Source organism: Xiphophorus maculatus, chromosome 5, assembly GCF_002775205.1.
Source record: "Xiphophorus maculatus strain JP 163 A chromosome 5, X_maculatus-5.0-male, whole genome shotgun sequence".
NCBI lineage: Eukaryota > Metazoa > Chordata > Actinopteri > Cyprinodontiformes > Poeciliidae > Xiphophorus > Xiphophorus maculatus.
In genome coordinates, this window is record NC_036447.1 from 31,774,948 (window position 1) to 31,793,523 (window position 18,576).

General features: G+C 38.0%; 1 protein-coding gene across 1 annotated transcript in view; it reads right to left on the reverse strand.

Annotated features, from left to right (window-relative positions):
* LOC102237391 (protein sidekick-1) overlaps positions 1-18,576 on the reverse strand; it is a 487,074-nt gene that overhangs the window by 182,898 nt on the left and 285,600 nt on the right. Inside the window, exon 5 of the mRNA XM_023333436.1 lies at positions 1,628-1,761. Within this exon, the coding sequence (XP_023189204.1) occupies positions 1,628-1,761 (134 nt within the window). The remainder of the gene's footprint in view (positions 1-1,627; positions 1,762-18,576) is intronic.

An 18,576-nucleotide genomic window follows, 5' to 3' on the forward strand; every position in this document is an offset into this window, starting at 1 on the left:
AGAGTACTTTTAGGGTAATACCCAGGTCTCAGAGATTTTCCGGACCTGTTAGACAGAGAACTGGTCAGTAGGCAGCCCTGGGTAGTAGTGAGGAGTGGGTGGGGCTGACTATTGCAGGATAACCTTCAATGTGATCAGCATTAAATTGTGTTTAGATCCTCTGACTGATTACTTAATTTGGACTTAACAGATGTGTAAATAACTGATATTTATTTATTTTATTTTTTTTAATTTCTTAGTTTTAAGACTCTGTAGTTGTGTGTTTAAGTATTGACAGCAATGTCTTCCGGTAAGATGATTACCTAGTAATATTTCTACATTTACTGTCAATGTAACATCTTTTTAAACAAAAACACGATGGGCCGCTGGTGGACTGCCTCGAACAGTTTTAACAAACATATAAAAAAAACACAGCTTTAAGAATCAACACAATTGAAAGCTCCTACAACTACAAAAGCTAGCTGAAATGGAAGTATAGTGGGCACGGAAATTATTCAGACCCCTTTAAGTTTTTCACTCTTCGTTTCATTGCAGCCAAGATAAAAAAAAAGTTTATATTGTTTCTCATGAATGTACACTCAGCATCCCATCTTGACAGAAAACAACAGAAATGCAGAATTTTTGGCAAATTTAATAAAAAAGAAAAACAAAAATATTTTTAATACTTATGGTTATAAGTATTAAAACCCTTTGCTCGGTACTGAGTTTTGAGCTAGTGCAGCCATGAGTCTTCTTGGGAATGATGCAACAAGTTTTTTACTCCTGGATTTGGGGATCCTCTGCCTCTTCCTTGCAGATCTTCTCCAGTTCCTTCTGGTTGGATGATGAATGTTGGTGGAGCCATTTTCAGGTCCCTACAGAGATGCTCAATTGGGTTTAGGTCAGGGCTCTGACTTAGCCAGTCAAGAATGGTCACAGTTGTTCAGACTTTGCCATAAAGCCCCAATGGTGGAGGGCTGCAGATTAGCTGGGATTAGACCGTCGTGAGACAGGTTAGTTTTACCCTACTGATGATGTGTTGTTGCAATAGTAATCCTGCTTTGTAGTAATAGTAATAGTAAGTTGACTTTGTGGAGTTTTCCCATCCTATCAGCTCACTTTGGCTAGATGACCAGGTCTAGGAAGAGTTCGGGTCGTCCCAAAGTTCTTCCATGTAAGGATAATGGAGGTCACTGTGCTCTTAAGAATCTCGAGTGCTGCAGAAATTATTTTGTAACCTTGGCCAGATCTGTGCCTTGCTGTAATTCTGTCTCTGAGCTCATTGGGCACTTCCTTCCACCTCATGATTCTCATTTGCTCTGACATGAACAGTGAGGTCTTACATAGACAGGTGTGCGTCTTTCCTAATCAAGTTCAATCAATTTTAACTAACATACAAAGTTGAACAAAAATGCTTCTCAGTTATAGTTACATTGAGCAGTGTTTACATGAGCATGACTGACAGAACAAAAACCTTTCTCGTCTTTTATATCCCTTTTAGATCCTATAAAAGGGGATATAAAAGGTCACTGTTGGTCTCAAACACTGGCTGGTTTGGTTACAGTCTAATGCCTCACACGTTGTCCACATTAAAAGCTTTTTTTGATTTTCTATCACCTCTTCCAGATTCAAAAAGTGTTTTTCTTACCTGAGATGCTGAGGTAGACAGCGGGGCTTATCACAATCTCTCCTGTCATCTCGTTCACCGCCTCTACATGGTAACGTCCTGCATCCGCCGCAGTGGTTACCAGGACAACTAGCTGATTATCCAAAGTGATGGCTCTGCAGGGCATAAATAAAGCACACCGTCAACATGGGTTTGCAACAAAAAACAACAAAACATCTCATAGGATAAACATGCAACTTTCTAACGTCGCTCGGTCTCTGACAAGAACAATGCTCAAACGTAGACTCTGACAACAGCAAAGTAATTGTCGCCAAGATGATTCAGAATTCATAAGTGGGAGAAGGAAATATTGAATGAAAGCATTAGAATAAGCTAGAGGATTTAGAGTGCTTAAATAAATCTCTCCCGCTATCCCACAGATTTATATTTGGCTAATTTTGTTTAACTTTGGATCCTTTTGGCCATTTGTTCTTATTGTTTGTGTATCTTTCTTCTTTCTACAGATCTGACTTAATTTTTCCATGTTCAAGCAGGAACCAATATGCCACAAGCATGCGGCACACTGTAATACAAACACACAAAACAGCCTTAAAAAATACAGAATCTGAAACGGTTTTCCTTTGAGCACAGGAAGAAAACAAAATATGCAAGCTGATTTTATGTTGCTGTTTCGTGGGAGCATAATAGGAAGAACGACTCTGAAGGGGGAAAGATTGCAAAAGGTGGTAACAAGAGTGAAAATTTATATTCGTAGTACTTAGATTTTCTTGTATTTGAACTAGTCTGACAACAAATGCCAGCAGGCAGGCGAGATCGGCGGGATGTTTTTAGTGATGCTACTTGTGTTTTGAGCGTGTAACTGGATGGCATACTGCTTCAAAATTCTAACTGAACAGCCTCACTGAAGTAAAATCGATATGACCAAAGGGAGAATGAAGCTATATTAAATTGAGATGTCTGTCTTTTATACTCATATGCTCCATCCATGTCCAAACAGTGGATGCTGTTCGCTCGCACTCAAGAGTCCTTTGAGAAACACTCTGCAGGTCTCATATATTTAATATAATTATTCACTCTACTTATTCACAGATTATCAGTCTTACATCATACTGTCACAACAAGGTGACAGTTTCAACCAAACATTGTTAATATAAGATACATACCACGGCTTTACATCATATTCTAAGTAAGTACAGACACATCATTTGTGTGTGCTGATACAAATGTCATTAGCATTGTTTAGCAGTCCTTTTTTTTACAAAAAAAAAAAATATCAGGAACGTAAATTACCTCCAAAGTTATCAGAAGGGGAGAAATAAACACTTTATGTCATGCTGATTTTGTATACAAGGAACAAACAAGGAACAGAGACTGATATAGGAACTTCTTTTCCCAGAAGGCATTGCATGAGCCCAATTTCAGTTTCTAGGAGGAAGAAGATTGTCGCGATTGTCTGATACGGTTAACAACCGGTTTTAATGCCCACTTCCTGCCTCTCTGTCATCCTGTAAGATCCACAACTGCATGGATATTTATATGTCAAGCCTAGAAAGTTAGGCATAAAGATAAATCATAATTAGTCACAACACCGGAATGTGATTAATCTGTAGGCCTGTCGCAATAAACAATAAATCAATTAATTGCACAATAAATGAAAATTATCAATCTCATTTCAATTTATCGGCTTTATCATTTCTTCCTGCCTTTTTCTCTTTCTATTGATAACATTGGATGAAAAAAGGCTCAACTCCGGCGATCTCCACTGACCCCTCCCTTCCTCATTTCCCAGTGCACACTACACGATCTTAGAATTGTTGGCTGATCATAGGCCCATTTTCAAAACCTAAGAGACCACACACTAGCCAACAAAAAACTGTAGGTATAACAGGTTCAATCGGGTTCAATCATATTGTGTGGTGTCCAAAAATGGGTACAAAATAATGGCTACAAGTCCAGTTAACTCATTTTAAAACTAGGCATTAATCAATGTTTTACTACAATCTACTTGCAATGAATGTGGCTAGTGTCACCGTAAAGTCCTACATTCATTAAATGATATTTATTTAATGAATGAATATCATTATAACCTATTTATGTCACGTTGACGAACAGCTGAAAAGTTACGGGTATACTGCGGTAGCAATTTCGCTCCAATTTCTCTCCTTGCCATGTTTGTGGATATTCTTTCCGCGAAATGTTGAATAAACATTAATGTTGTTTCCACATATGATCTCCAATGTCCGCTGGACTTTGAGTTGCGCCATGTCAGCTGTTTGGGATTCCCTTCCGTGATTTCCCCTCAGAAAGCGAAGAGGGGAATCTGTGCTTTCTGATTGGCTACCTGTCACATTCAACAGGTTGCGGGGAAAAACCCACACTCTGTAGTGATAAACTGCCCACGACCAACATGTTCAATATGCCTGATTTAGATGTTTACATGACGTTCTACCGACTGGACTCGATCAGTCGGAACACCACACACTACAGGATGATCGGTTACAATCATTTCAAGCAACAATCTTAGAACGTTGGATGTTCTAAGATTGTCGCTGTCGTAAGGTGGAAATCGGGGCAAAAAATCGTGTAGTGTGAACTGGGCTTAAGGAAGGAGTGAACTATTGCATCAGAGGAAATACTTTTTTAAATGTAAATCTCCCAGGGTTTTGAATGATTTAAAGCTCAGCTGTAGGTTAGCAGAAACAAATTGACTCAAAGTCAAAAATACTTCATTGACCCCAAAGTAAATAATAAAAAAAAAAGAATAAAGATATTAAAAATAAAAAAAAACACTATCATCAGACAATACTGTAAAAATATCTTAAGATGTTTTTGTTTTTTTTGCTTGTAGAAACAAATTATTTCTTGCAATCATTGAATTATTTTCTTTAAATAACCCATGGTGTCTGGAATATATGTTGCTGTTTAACTATCAGTTAACTATGAGAATGAGGTATTTGGTGCTGCATGTTTCTTCATAATTGCAGGTGTGAGCAAAACAATGTGGAGCACAGCTAAAGTGATTATCAGCACCGATAGCTTAATTATGGCTCTGCTGATGGATCCACATCCAAGTTGAAACATTGCAGCCCTATAGTGTCTAACCAGGACAGATGGAAAGAGAGAGAGGAAGAGGAGATGAGAGCCACAAATAACATGAGGTTGTTCGATAACGCAGCCCATACACACTGACGGGAGCACTGAATTCCTCAGGTCTAATTTTATTTTGTGTGATTTCCCAGGGGAACATCCGCAATAGTCCGAGCCTCAACCCCAGCAATGACACTTCTTTGCTTGTGTGAGTGCATGTTCCTTTTTCTGTCCATCTTTCAATTACATTCACCTGCCTAGGGCAGAGGCTTAAAAATGCCCTCTTTTCACAGTAAGAATGAATTCAGTGTCATTTTTTAACGTATATCACAATTTATAGCTGTTTAGTCCAATTGCAGCACTGACCAACCAGGAACTCTACAACTGCTTTATCCTTTGTATACTGATTTATATTAAAGGCATGTCTCCACTTGCCCACAGAGTCTTTGGGGGGTTCAAGAGAATCTGAATTAGCAAGTTAACATTCAAAGTCAAAAGATCTCAGAGGGCAAGTGGGCGGGTTTCCAATAGGACCAATTAAGACAATATGTTGACATCTGTGTATTTGTGCACTGAGAATCTTTTCTTATTTACACATCCATTTTGTATTATATAATTTATGTGTAAAATAACTTGTTCTGGCTGTTTCATCTCTTGCTTTCTTTTCCCACTGGATGTTTACAACCAAAAGCAGAGCCTTTCGTAGTTCATTACAAATGTAGTCAAGTTCCAACCATGATCTTTGATTGGACTTTCATGTGATGGGTAGAAGTCTTCTTAGACATGAGGTAGTGAACAATAGCGGTGTGCATACCCAGACCTCTGTGCTCTTATCTATGTACTGACTTCTGAAGTTATGTAGTTAATTTACTAAACTACAAAAAAATGGACTCTTCATTTAACCCTGAAGGTCCTCCTGAATGTAACTCTCAGCAGGAGCCTAAAATGTCACAGTTAGGCACAGGGGAAGTTTGTCTCACTTAACCTGGGAACTGACAGTGAGAATGTCAGTTCCGAAAACCACACACAAAAAAACATTGTAAAATTACACTCAGGGTCAGCGTGATCCTGCCGAACCTCGCACATAGTAAAAAGTTTGTGGGGTCCTGCAGTCTTGTCTCTTAAGGATGGTTAAACAGAGATGCACTATTAAGGCCTCAGATATTTGTTAGAGAACAATTATGTGAAAAGGAAAGAGCACAGCACAACTTCCAACCTCCCCGGATATAACCATCTACCTTAACTGACAGGTCAGAGCATTAATCAGAGAGGCCAGTTCAGGTGGGAGAATCTGTCAGCAGGACAAATATTTCTTGCACATTCTTCAAATGTGGCTAACAAAAAAAAGAAGCAAGAAGAAAGCTATTGTCGGAAAAAAACAATTAACAGCCCTGTTTGCCACAAGCTTTACAGAGGACGCTGCAAACACATGATCTGTGTTTGCAGATGAGGCCAAATGTGCCAAACAGCATGTGTGATGGAAATGCTAGCAATAAAGACAGAGCTACAATGGAGGGGTTTAGGTCAAAGCATATTCATACCTTAAAGGGGGGGATCATATGTATTTTCCAGGAACACAGTGCCATTTTGTGCCAGAGTCAAGTACCTGTCCTACTTTCAGTTGTTATGAAAATGCTGTACCAAACACATCTTTAAAAAAAATATGACTTCACATCTAATGCCCTGTCTCTTTAAGAACCTCCTACACTTTTTGATACTCCCTTTCAGCATATCATCACATGCCAGTTTTGGGAGCATTATAGTTCGAATGATGAGCTCAGTAGACACACAGTTCCACCTGGTATTTGCTAATTGCTGATGCCACTAGTCTGTGGGAGCTAAATGGAAGAGACACGTGATGGGTGCTGTGTGGTGTGGAAGATCGGCTGGAGTCTGCAGCTCCAAGGAGGAGCTTTGTGTAAATAGTTAGCTCTTTGTATAAACATGGTTGCCACGGGAGATTCAAGGATTTTTCAAACATGAATGAATTACTCAAAGTATCATTACAGGTGTGCAGGGTTTCCCCCCAGAAAATGGGGTTAGGGTCTAAAAACGCGACTGCAGGTTAAAACATAGAGGTGCACAGAGCTAATGCAGTGGGTTTTGAACTTGACTCCTACCTTGATGAAAAATTCTGCAAACAAGCATAATTCCTCACAGAGGATTGATGTAAATATTCATACAGGTTGATTGAAGAGAGGCGCACGCGATCTACACTGAGGTAAACTTTAGAGATCAACCAGCGACAGCGCGCGATGCAATCAGTGCTGTGATTGGTCCGCGCTCTCGCTTTATAGACTGTTAAATGCATCAACTAGAAACTCATCACTTAGGAATAATTCTTCTCCGAAACGTTCAGCGCAATGGATACACTTGCAGTCCAGCTTATCAATGATAATAATTTTTTAAAAAGCGATTTTTTAATTTTTATTTATTTTATTTTTCTAAAAACAAAAACAAGCAATGCTTAGCCTGGCAGGGGGGCAAGTAAAGCCCCCCTGCCAGGGGGGAGACACATACCAGGGGAAACCCTGGGTAGGTGTTTGATGAGAGAATGACATTACAACATTATAAAGCTCAAAAATATGATTTTCCTTAGTACCTCTCCTTTTAAATCGCTCAGTCAGACTCAAGAACCAGGCACGTGCAGGGGACAGAAGGGGCTTGAGCCTCTGCCCCTTTTAGCCTTGATGCCCCTACTGCCCTTTTTGAGTTTTTGTTGTTTGTTTTTTTCAAAAGAAAACAACTTTTTTTTCAATTTTTCATTATTATTTTTTTTATCTGTGTGTCAGAAGGTCTACTTGTGCCCCTCTGCAATAAATTTATCTAAATATAATAATTTAGCAAAAGAAACTAGTCTGGCTGCCCTGAATGATTTCATAAAATAAATCAACATGATTGGGCTACTGTAGCTGCGTTTTCATTACAAATTAACACAAATCTTTATCTATCTTCTGCTAATGTTGAAAAGACACAATTTCGTAATTGTGGTGTTCCCGTTAAATATGAAATGAGATTAAAATCACACGTGAAGTCTAATAATGACTCAGTTTCTGCCTCCATGTTGTTCAGTCACCGGGTCCATGGTGAGGAGGAGGGGAGCGGATCTGTGCCCTCTATCAAATTATGGACAAGAATATTTTTTATACACTGGTTTGTGAATAAAAATGTAAGTCTGATGTTAACGTTAAAAAAAACTGTTTCTATTTATATTTTTGTAATTGTCCTCGCAATAGCGGGACAAAACCCGCCTCGCCCCTAAAAACAGAAATGTTTCGGCTGCAGAGAAAACTTCTGACTTTAATTTAATCATTCTGCTAAATGCCCGGTTCGCTACAGGCAGTCTCAGTCGGGCCCACGGACAGAGATAAAGGATGTCTGTCTTTATATCAGATATCCTGATATAAGACACTGTACTGCAAGTCGCGACACACCTCAAAGCCCTGGTACCACCTGCAGACTGTTCGTTCTGCTTCTCCTTGACGTTTCTACCAGGTGGGTTAAAGCGCTATTGACGGGATCTGGGCTGGAGGTGATCGGCTGTAAATGGAAGTTATTGCAGAACCACAAGTGTTAAAGGAAGATTCGGACCATAGCAATTGAAGTTCACAACATAAACATCAGCGAAAATACTGTAGCAATAATTAGAATCACAGCATAAAACCAAACATGCCACAATTAAATTAAACAAAATGACCCCAAAGCATCAAATTTGCAAATGGCAGCAAATTTGCTTATTTCATAACTTCAATCCAGGGGATTAAAGGTAGATTCCAGAGATAAGCATTGCAGCCACTCTTCATGCAGGGCCGACCCAAGGTAATATGGGGCCTTAGACAGAATCCCCACCCAACCCACCAAAACCCTTCCTACTAAGAACCTCAGTATCACTAACATGTTTAAATATAGATAAGGTGAAGTCTGTGAGAGGGAGACCAGGTTTATTGGTTGAGTTTAAAATCAATCACTGATTATTGGTTATTTGCTGTGATGTATTAGTGAACAAACCCAATTCAAACACAAAGATTACACCAGATTGTAGCCATGGTAACACAACAATCAAACTATCAAGATGATTCTTTAAACTTTTACAAAGTAAACTTCCTAATTAAATCCTAAATGTACTTTTTTCCCAGCTGAATGCATTAAATAAAATTTAATAACATTGTAATTCTCTATAAATAAATGCTACGGGCTTAGATATATGGTCTGTGTTACAATTAAACCATTTCTAGGGGTCCCTGAATGTCTCGAGGGCCCTACCAGCAGCTACTAAGTTTTCTGAGATCTTACAATTCTAGATCTCAGAGGTGCTAAATCAAAAAATTATATATAGTTAAGCCCTTTGAGCTTTTTTGAGCTATAAAGCAGTTGGCAGCCAGGTTGTTCTAGAGGTTAAATAGATATTATTAGGGCTTAATTAGTGAAATGGCAGCAAATTTGCTTATTTCATAACTTCATAACCAGAGACCTTCTCTCCTCTGGTCTGTTTTACAGCTACAGTCTCAGATCAGCTAAACCCTCCAGGACTGTCAGCAGCAGAAACAGCAACATCATTACCTGTTGGGGAAAATATAGACTACATTTGCTTTGCATTTCTCCACATGGTGGCAATGATACAGTATGATCCAATTAAATTCTTGATTAATATGGGTTGTTGCTATGTTGTTGTACAGTGTTTTAAGATCCTGTTCAATGTGCCCTTTTATAACTTTGAGCCCCTGCCCCTCCAAAGGTCTCAGCACGGCCCTGTCAAGAACAAAATCCAATGAAGAATATGACACTCACCACCCAGCCTTAATGCGTTTGAGTCATTTCACAGAGAAGAATGATCAAAAAGCTCAAATTGTAGATGTGCAAACCTGGTAATGGAAATGGTCTTATAAGCTGTAGGTAGGTAGGAAAACACAAGAGTAAACCACACTTTTTAGATTTTATTACTAAAAAAATAATAAAATGCAATGATGTGCTGCTTTGTATTGGTTTAACATAATCTCCAATGAATACATTAAAGTTTGTGGTTGTAACATGACAAAAGGTTTAAGGCATATGAATACATTTGCAACGCATCATCACTAAAACTAAAAGACTTTAAAAATTGTTATTTTAATCTGAGTATCATCAATACACATCAACCAATTAGTATATGTTTTTTTAGAGTGTACAATGTGGTGGACTTAAATAGAAAATGATTCAACATTTAGCTCTCTACATTTAATTAAAGTGGGGAAAAATGTTCGGGCTTTTAATTATACTCAAATGTAGAACTCACAGTTCACAGAGGTGTGCATGAGTGAGACAGACTCACAAGGCAAAGAAATTAAATATGGCTATCTACACCACGCAAACCCATCTCGTCATTCCATACAACTGTCCTGCTGTGCCTTCCCCTCCCAAATGATTCCTCTGAACCAAAGCTCCACACCGGAATGGTCTTTCATTTGAGAGTCTGGCCCTGAGTTTAAATAAATCCTCATGAGCCTTAGCACTGCAACACTGACTGCTGAACAAACACACACCGGCACACATCCGCAGTATGCCAGGAGCTAATTAGCACACACATGTCGCAGGCCACAGGATGAGTGAGCGGGCGAGTGAAAATGTGTAAGTTATTTAATATTTCATACCGCCTGAAAGTGTGTGTGTGCATCAAGTCTGGCGGATTGACTTTCACTCCAACGCCAATGATGCCCACCCCATCCCATCTGCTCTCCTCCTCTATCTGTGATAGGCACTCTGCCACTTTCTTAAGGCTCGACCCACTCTGACACACTGAGGCTCGGATGCAGCAGTGTGGCGCCAGGGCAGAAGGAGGGATCCTCCACTGTAAACAGAGTCCAGACAGAAGGCTTTTTGGCAGTTTCCCCTTCAAAGCCACAGCCAGGCAGCCACTCACGCATTACCCCGGATCAGCACGCCCATTCACACACGCACCCCCACGCGCCCACACACGCACACACACGCCCACACACACACACACACACACCCCTACTCTCACAGAGGCACAGCTTGGGCCATTCACATTCTCTGTCTTTTACCCATTGTAAGTGATGTTTACTCAGAATGTGAAAATGTGAAAGCTTTCTCTGTGACATGAATTGAGAGTCAACATACAGGTCTCTATGTGCTGACTGCTACCTTATGCGTGTCCGTGACCCTGTTTAAATCTTGCCTAAATGTATATCAAGCTAGGTATTTAATACTAACTTTACACTGAGTTGAGGTGTTTAGGTTTTTTAAGCATCCCTGTCCTCAGAATTGCCTGTCAGCTTGAGTTGTGGTGACCTGCTCTCTTTCCTGAAGTAATTGGTAAGTGTAAAACTCAGCTGCAGAGCGAGCAATGGGCTGAATGCAAAGGAGAGTTTCTGTAGGATCTTCAACAAACCAGCATTGAAATCTTAAACTTATACAGACTCCAATTTCAAGACATGCGGCTGGCTGGCTGGCTGGCTGGCTGGATAAACACATACATAAGGAATAGACACATAGTTGAATAAATTAATGAAAAAATGGACAAACAAATACAGATTGATGAATGAACAGATGTATAGACAGTGATAGAGACAGACAGATGGAGAGAACAAAGAATGGACAAAATGTCAAATTCTATAGTCATACTTTTCCAGACTGTGTAGGAACGACAATCAAATGAAGCCACAACTTCTCCTCTAACGTAACTTCGTCTTTATCTGTAAAAATCCTTCCAAGTTGTCCTCATTAGTGAAGGATTTGCTCTCATGTTTTCAAAATATGCATCTATTGAATATCATTTTGAACAAACACCTTTTTGTGGATAGATTCAGGAGAAGCTAAGCTCTTTTTAAGTCACAATAAAACTATTCTTGTAACTTTTTTGGGCTCATGGTGAATTTGGATGTTTTAGTTGATTTGAAAGCACAGTGACTCAGAACGAACACAAAGCTGCTAGTAGGATATTTTTCAGTTAATGTCTGCCAGCCACTTTCCTGTTTGATTAAATAAGGCACAGAGAGAAGCTGGAAGAGTCAGATAAAATAAAGCAGTGACTACTACATTAATGTAGCAGCACAGAGTGCAAAAGAATTAGCAATAATCCTGGCAGTGAAACAAAATCAGCGAAGGAAATAAACTTTCTACAACAACTTCATGTAGTTTTTGGAAAATATGAAAGATCCCTTTTTATAACAGGATTAAAAAGTCTAACTGAGTTAAGGCTGAGAACTGGACCTCTGTCAAGATGTTCTGACGTTCAGCTGCCAGTAGTCTAACATTGAAGGCTTTGGTGAGTTTTTTCATGTGTAAAAAAACTGAATCCTTTGTTAATACTGTGTGTAGCTAATGGTATGTTTCTTAACGTTTTATTTTAGGAAATAGCTTAAGAATATCTTACAAAACTACTGAAGTTTCTAATCTTGGAGATGAATCAAATCAAAATGTTGTCTTTGAGTGTTTTTATGTGTTTTGCAGAAAAACCCACATGCAAGTTAACAATCCAAAGACACATGTGATTGCTGTTGGTTCTCCTTTTAAAGAGTCTTATTTTTCTTAAGTCTGTAGAGAAAAAAAATGTTCATGTTTAAAATTATACACATTTTTCAAATATCCATGTGTCTAGTCCTAGCTGCTGGAAAAACTATTGTCATTATCCTTCACTTATCTTCTGTCCAGAAGTAGGATTCTGTTAAAATGACTGGACCCAACCCCACCCACGTCTGTCAGTTGGATATTTCAATTGGTTTTGAAGTGCAGTGACTCAGAGTGAACAAACAGAGGGCAGGATCTCATGTTATGTTTAAGCCTTGAGAAGATCCACTATTTAGTTTATAAATTCTAACAGGTTGCTAGAATGTCTTCAGAAACAGATCCCGTCTTCTGTGGTTATCAACTTGACTTTAACATTGGCAAGGGTTTTTTGCATATAATCTGCTGGAGGGGTGGGTTCATTTCAAATAAAGGGTTCGAAGATAAACATGGGCACTCAAATGACACTTGGAAAACGTTGTTTCTATAAGGTGCTGATTAAAAGTCCACATACACTGATCAATATCACTGTCTTATTTTGTTTGGCTTATCAATTCACTGAAATGGTTCTTAATGTTGAAATGATTATTTAACAAATAAGTCCAAAAAGTTTTCAAAATAAACTCTCTCAAAAAGTGTGAATTTGATGTCATTTTTTCATCCACACAGATTGAATTATACTTACAAGTTAAGATTATATATATATATAATATATATTATTCACACTTGTAGCATATTCAGATTTGAAATTCTTTTCAGTCAACAAAGAGGAAATGCGACCCACATCTATTAAAAGATTAAACATTTTTGTAAAGAGCGTTTCTATGTCGTCACTCCCATTTTTAGCTCCTCTTTATCAAGGTCTTTGACTCAAAACTATTACTACTTCAAGTGAGAAGCAACATGTACATAAAATTAAAAGACTGATTTAGAATCCTAATTTTAAATTAATTTAATCAATCTTAAATTTGTGGGAGTAATTTGGTGTTTTTAATAGGTATATATCAGAGGTGGGGACTCGAGTCACATGACTTGGACTCGAGTCAGACTCGAGTCGTTAAAATCACGACTTGAGACTTGACTTGAAAAAATGCTCAAAGACTCGGACTTGACTTTGACTTTCATGCCATTGACTTGGGACTTGACTCGACTTGAAGCTGTTTACTTGAAAAGACTTGATATTTTTTACTCAAAGTCTTAAAATTTAAAACACATTATTTATAAAGTGGCGTCATTAATTAATGTCACTCATTCCGTATCAATATGCGCAGACCGTCACTATGGTTTTCCTCTCTCCTTATGTATGTATGTGTACGTAGCTGCAGCACAACCAATCAAATTAACAGGATTTGGACGTTTAAAAAAACGCGGCAAAGCTACAGAGCTCAGGCAAGGCAAGGCAAGGCAAGGCAAGTTTATTTATATAGCACTTTAAAACAGTACCACTGACCAAAGTGCTGTGCAGGGAACGAAATATGAAATAACCGCTCGAATATGCTTCCGCGAGTAATTTCTTTTGGCTACGTAGGTTATGAACTTTCGACTAAAAAATGAACTGCAACTTGTAAAACATGCAAGAAGAGAATATCGGATGGAGATGCCACGACGTCCAACTTTGTCCGGCATTTGAAGCTTCACAAAGATCGGTAGGTGGCACTTTTCTTTTGCTGTAAGATAGTTGACTATAGCTAACTTCGTGTTAGCATGTGTACTGCGGGTTAAATTGGTGATTATTTACCATAAATCCGGTCCTTCAAATGCCTCCACAAATAATGTGCACCGTGTTAGCTCAGGAAGCCGGTGGATAGTGAGCGGGGCTCCGGAACAGAAAGCAGATTCTGGACCTGAACACAGGGAACAGAGTCTCTCTGTCCCATCATGATGATGAGCCGGGTCTAGTATCATCTAAGGATGGTTGGTGTATTTGAAGACATCTACGTTGGGAAATTATATTGACAATATATTGTTTTGACAGGTCAGAGAAAAGAGGAAAAAACTGCTGTTATGGTTCTTTGTATTGTGCTGTGGAAATGTCAGCATTTTCGTCTTTTTTAATTGAATATCAAGTTTAACAGAACTGGGCAATAAAGTGGTCCAATTTAAAAATGTTTTTTATACTTTGTGTTCAGCTACACATGTTCTATCATTTGAGATAAATACATATTTTAAAACAAACAAATGGTCTATTATTTGAATTTTATGTATAATTGCAAATTATAAAAAAAAAATAAAATAAAAACGACTCGAAATGACTTGAAATTAAAGGTTCCTGACTTGAGACTTGACTCGACTTTTGCCTGTCTTTACTTGAGACTTGTCTCGGACTTGAGGACAAAGACTTGAGACTTACTTGAGACTTGCAACACAGTGACTTGCAATTTAAATAAAAATTTAAATTTAAAACGAAACACCGGGAGATGGAAGCAAATGTGAGCATGTAACACTTATTAGGCAGGTATTATAAAGAACTGAGACTGAACTCTTAAAAATATACTTCAGTAGGTTCAGTAGGTTTAATAACTAGTAATTCTATATTAATTAATTTTAATATTGTTAGTAATACATAATAACTATAATATAGTTATTAATACATAATCATCGTTAATTATTATATTTGTACGTGTTTAGTCATGTATGATGCAATAAAAACAGATAAAAAGAGACAACCAAACATTTATCAGAGCTCCCCATCTACACAGTAAGCATGCTGGAAGTAAACCAAATGAGAAGGAATAATGGAAGGAGGCTGCTGATGCATTAAAAATGTGCATTAACTATTTAGAAAGCCTGGATAGAGAGATTGTCAATTTGAATGAAGCCAAACCATTTTGGTTCATAATGAATTGATAACCGATTCACTGTAATGTAAAATGCATCCTTTGAGTATATCTAATGCCAGGCACTTAGTCTAACTATAAATGTGTTTCCAACAGGACATTGAATAAATGGCCCAAATTATGCAAACACAAGAAAACGGTAAAATTACCTCTGCTTATATTCAATGGCTGTTTATCTGACAACAAAAAGTAGCTATAAATGATTTTTGCTAAGGCCACAACTACATGAAGTACTACTTTGAAACAATGATGTGGTAACTGATTGATTTTAGCAAGTGGTGTTTTAGTTATTGGCACACAAACAAGTGCACCAATACTTCGGGGGGGGGGGAATCATTTTGAAAAGCAGAAGATCTAAAATCTTTGTATCTTTGAGTTGCTACATGAGCTAAAGTTCTGTCGGCTGTGGTCATGTTCAGTGAATGGAGATTTGGTTTCTGTAATCATCTCATCTTGGATGTAAACAAAACAAAGGAGTTGATTGTTGATTTCAGGAAAAAAACATATCAAACTTAGATCAAACTCTATTGCCTGCAAGCAAGATCCTTCAAGTTTGCAGGAAGATGCTGCAGATCTTTTATAAGTCTGTTGTGGAGAGTGCCAGATCTGCTACTATCATCTGTTGAGACAGCAGTATCAGAGCCAGAGACCTAAAAAGGCTCAACAGTCTGATAAAAAAGGCTGGTTCTATTCTGGGGACAACTGTGGAACTTCTGGAGATGATAATGCAAAGAAGGATTCTTCATATGATCAAGGAAATTATGGACAACCCTGACCAACCATTTCATGAAAGGGAAAGCATCATCGGTCAGAGGCTTCTTCACATTCAGTGCAGTACAGACTGCTGCAGAAGATCTTTCCTGCCAACAGCCATCACCATTTTAAATAATTCTTCAAGAATCTAAATTAAGGAGTTACAGCAACATTGGATTTTCCTTGGAGATTAATAAAGTATTTTTAAATTGAATTGAATATTGTGAACAGTAATAATGGAACACATTACTATTTATAGGAATATGTTTATTTGATAATCTAAAAGTCTTAGCTCAGAATGAAAAACATAAGGTAGAAAAACCTGAAATGTATTATTTTAAAGTTATTTATAAACTTGCTGATTGTGCCCTTGCTCTGCAGGGCTTTTAAAATAAACACATTGCACCAAAGTGCTACATAAATAAAGTTGCCATTGACCAGGGGCCTCATGTATAAAGCCTGCGTACAATGTGCGGTGCAATATATTACGCACAAGTCGGTATTTTTAAAAATGAACTTTGCGTATATTTACTTTGACGTACCTAATTACACTGAAATCTGACTACATTCAGTGTTATTTAGACCAAGAAGCATCAAACCCGATGTTTTTTTAATTATTATTATTTTAATATGTTATTGTTTAAACATAAACAATGAAACTGAACCGCATTCATCCTCAGACAGTAACCTAACACGAATACAAAATAAAAAAAATAAAAATAAATGGACGAGAAAACTTCACTTGAATTTAAATAGTACTTTTCCTCAGTTTTTGTCTCATCAAGATGTAACGCATCGTTCTGTGCGCCGAAGCGCATGAAATGCATCTATGGGGTAATTTCATTCTCACGAAAAAGGAAAACAGGGTTGGATCAGCAGATTAACTCCAAAAAAGTTTAATTATGTCTAAAGTGATTAAGGTGTGTAAACATACAATCACATGTATACAAGTAGCTCCGCAAAGGTGAGCCACGTAATTGTGGTGCGCTTTGGCTCTGATGGAGAACATCGCCAATGGAAGGATTGAGAGGGAGCGATTGATCAGAGATCATATTGATCTGCTGGAAAATGTTGATGATGGTTTATTAGCATTTAGTTTGCCCAGACTGATCATCCTGGAGCTCTGAGTAAAACTTAAAGAAAGAGCCGTGGGTTACTGGTACAACTGCAGTCATCCTTCAATCGAGCCACGCCCACTTTGTGAATGCGCCTTTATGGATAGAAAGCATCTCTATTCTGTAAATATCCAATTTCTGCACATGATTCTACAATTTAGAATAAACGTCCACATTCCCATTCAAAAGGACTTTCTGACAAAGGACTTTTGTCTTTCTTTAAATTCTGGCTGAACACTCTGCTGTTCAAACAGGCATTTGCACGATCCCTTTATTATTTATTTGTTTGTTTTATTTGGATTTTTTTTATTTAAAATTTATAATTTTTGTTTAATGAGGTGACCTTATATGCCCTGAAAGCACCTTTTACATAAAATATCCAATTATTATTATTATAAATAGTGCTACAAACAAGGACGTTTCCATGACTACTGCTTCACATGGTGGCAGAGTCCGGATATTTATACTAATTTACATACGTATTTATGGATGGCGACAGGGCAGACCAACAGCTGCGCTCCATTTTCCACAAATTGGGATGTATAAAGGAAAGTGCGCACGGCTTTATACATCCGGATTTTTATTTTGTGCGCACTTTTCTAAATTTGTCCGTACGCCAAGTTTTAGTGTGAAAACTGCGAACTGTTTTATACATGATGCCCCAGATATTCTATTAATACTCATGAAACATTTTATCAATCAATCAATCAAATTTTATTTGTATAGCACATTTCAGCAGCAAGGCATTTCAAACTGCTTTACATCATTACAAACACAGAAACACAATGCAAGATAGAATTAACAATCAAAACAAAGCATTAAGTCAAGTTCCATCAATAAATTTGTAATTGATTACATTTCAAATACAATTCTAAACAGGTGGGTTTTTAGTCAAGATTTAAAAGAAGTCAGTGTTTCAGCTGTTTTACAGTTTTCTGGAAGTTTGTTCCAAATATGTGGTGCATAGATGCTGAAAGCTGCTTCTCCTCATTTGGTTCTGGTTCTGGGGATGCAGAGCAGACCAGAATGGGAAGACCTGAGAGGTCTGGAAGGTTGATACAACAACAGCAGATCTTTGATGTATTGTGGTGCTAAGCCGTTCATTGATTTGTAAACTAACAACAGTATTTTAAAGTCTATTCTTTGAGCTACAGGGAGCCAGTGGAGGGACTTTAAAACTGGTGTTATGTGCTCTATCTTCCTGGTTTTAGTGAGAACGCGAGCAGCAGCATTCTGGATCAGCTGCAGCTGTTTGATTGATTTGTTGGACAGACCTGTGAAGACGCTGTTGCAATAATTAATACGACTGAAGATAAACGCATGGATGAGTTTCTCTAGATCTTGCTGAGACATTAGTCCTTTAATCCTGGAAATGTTCTTCAGGTGATAGAAGGCTGACTTTGTAACTGTCTTTATGTGACTCTGGAGGTTCAGGTCAGAGTCCATCACTACTCCCAGGTTTCAGGCCTGATCGCTGGTTTTTAGTTGTAATAACTGAAGCTGTGCATTGACTCTAGATCGTTCCTCTTTAGGTCCAAAAATAATAACTTCAGTTTTGTTTCTGTTCAGCTGGAGAAGGTTTTGGCACATCCACACATTTATCTGTTCTAAGCATCTGTTCAGTGATTGGATGGGCTCTGAGTCACCTGGTGACATCGTAATGTAGAGCTGTGTGTCA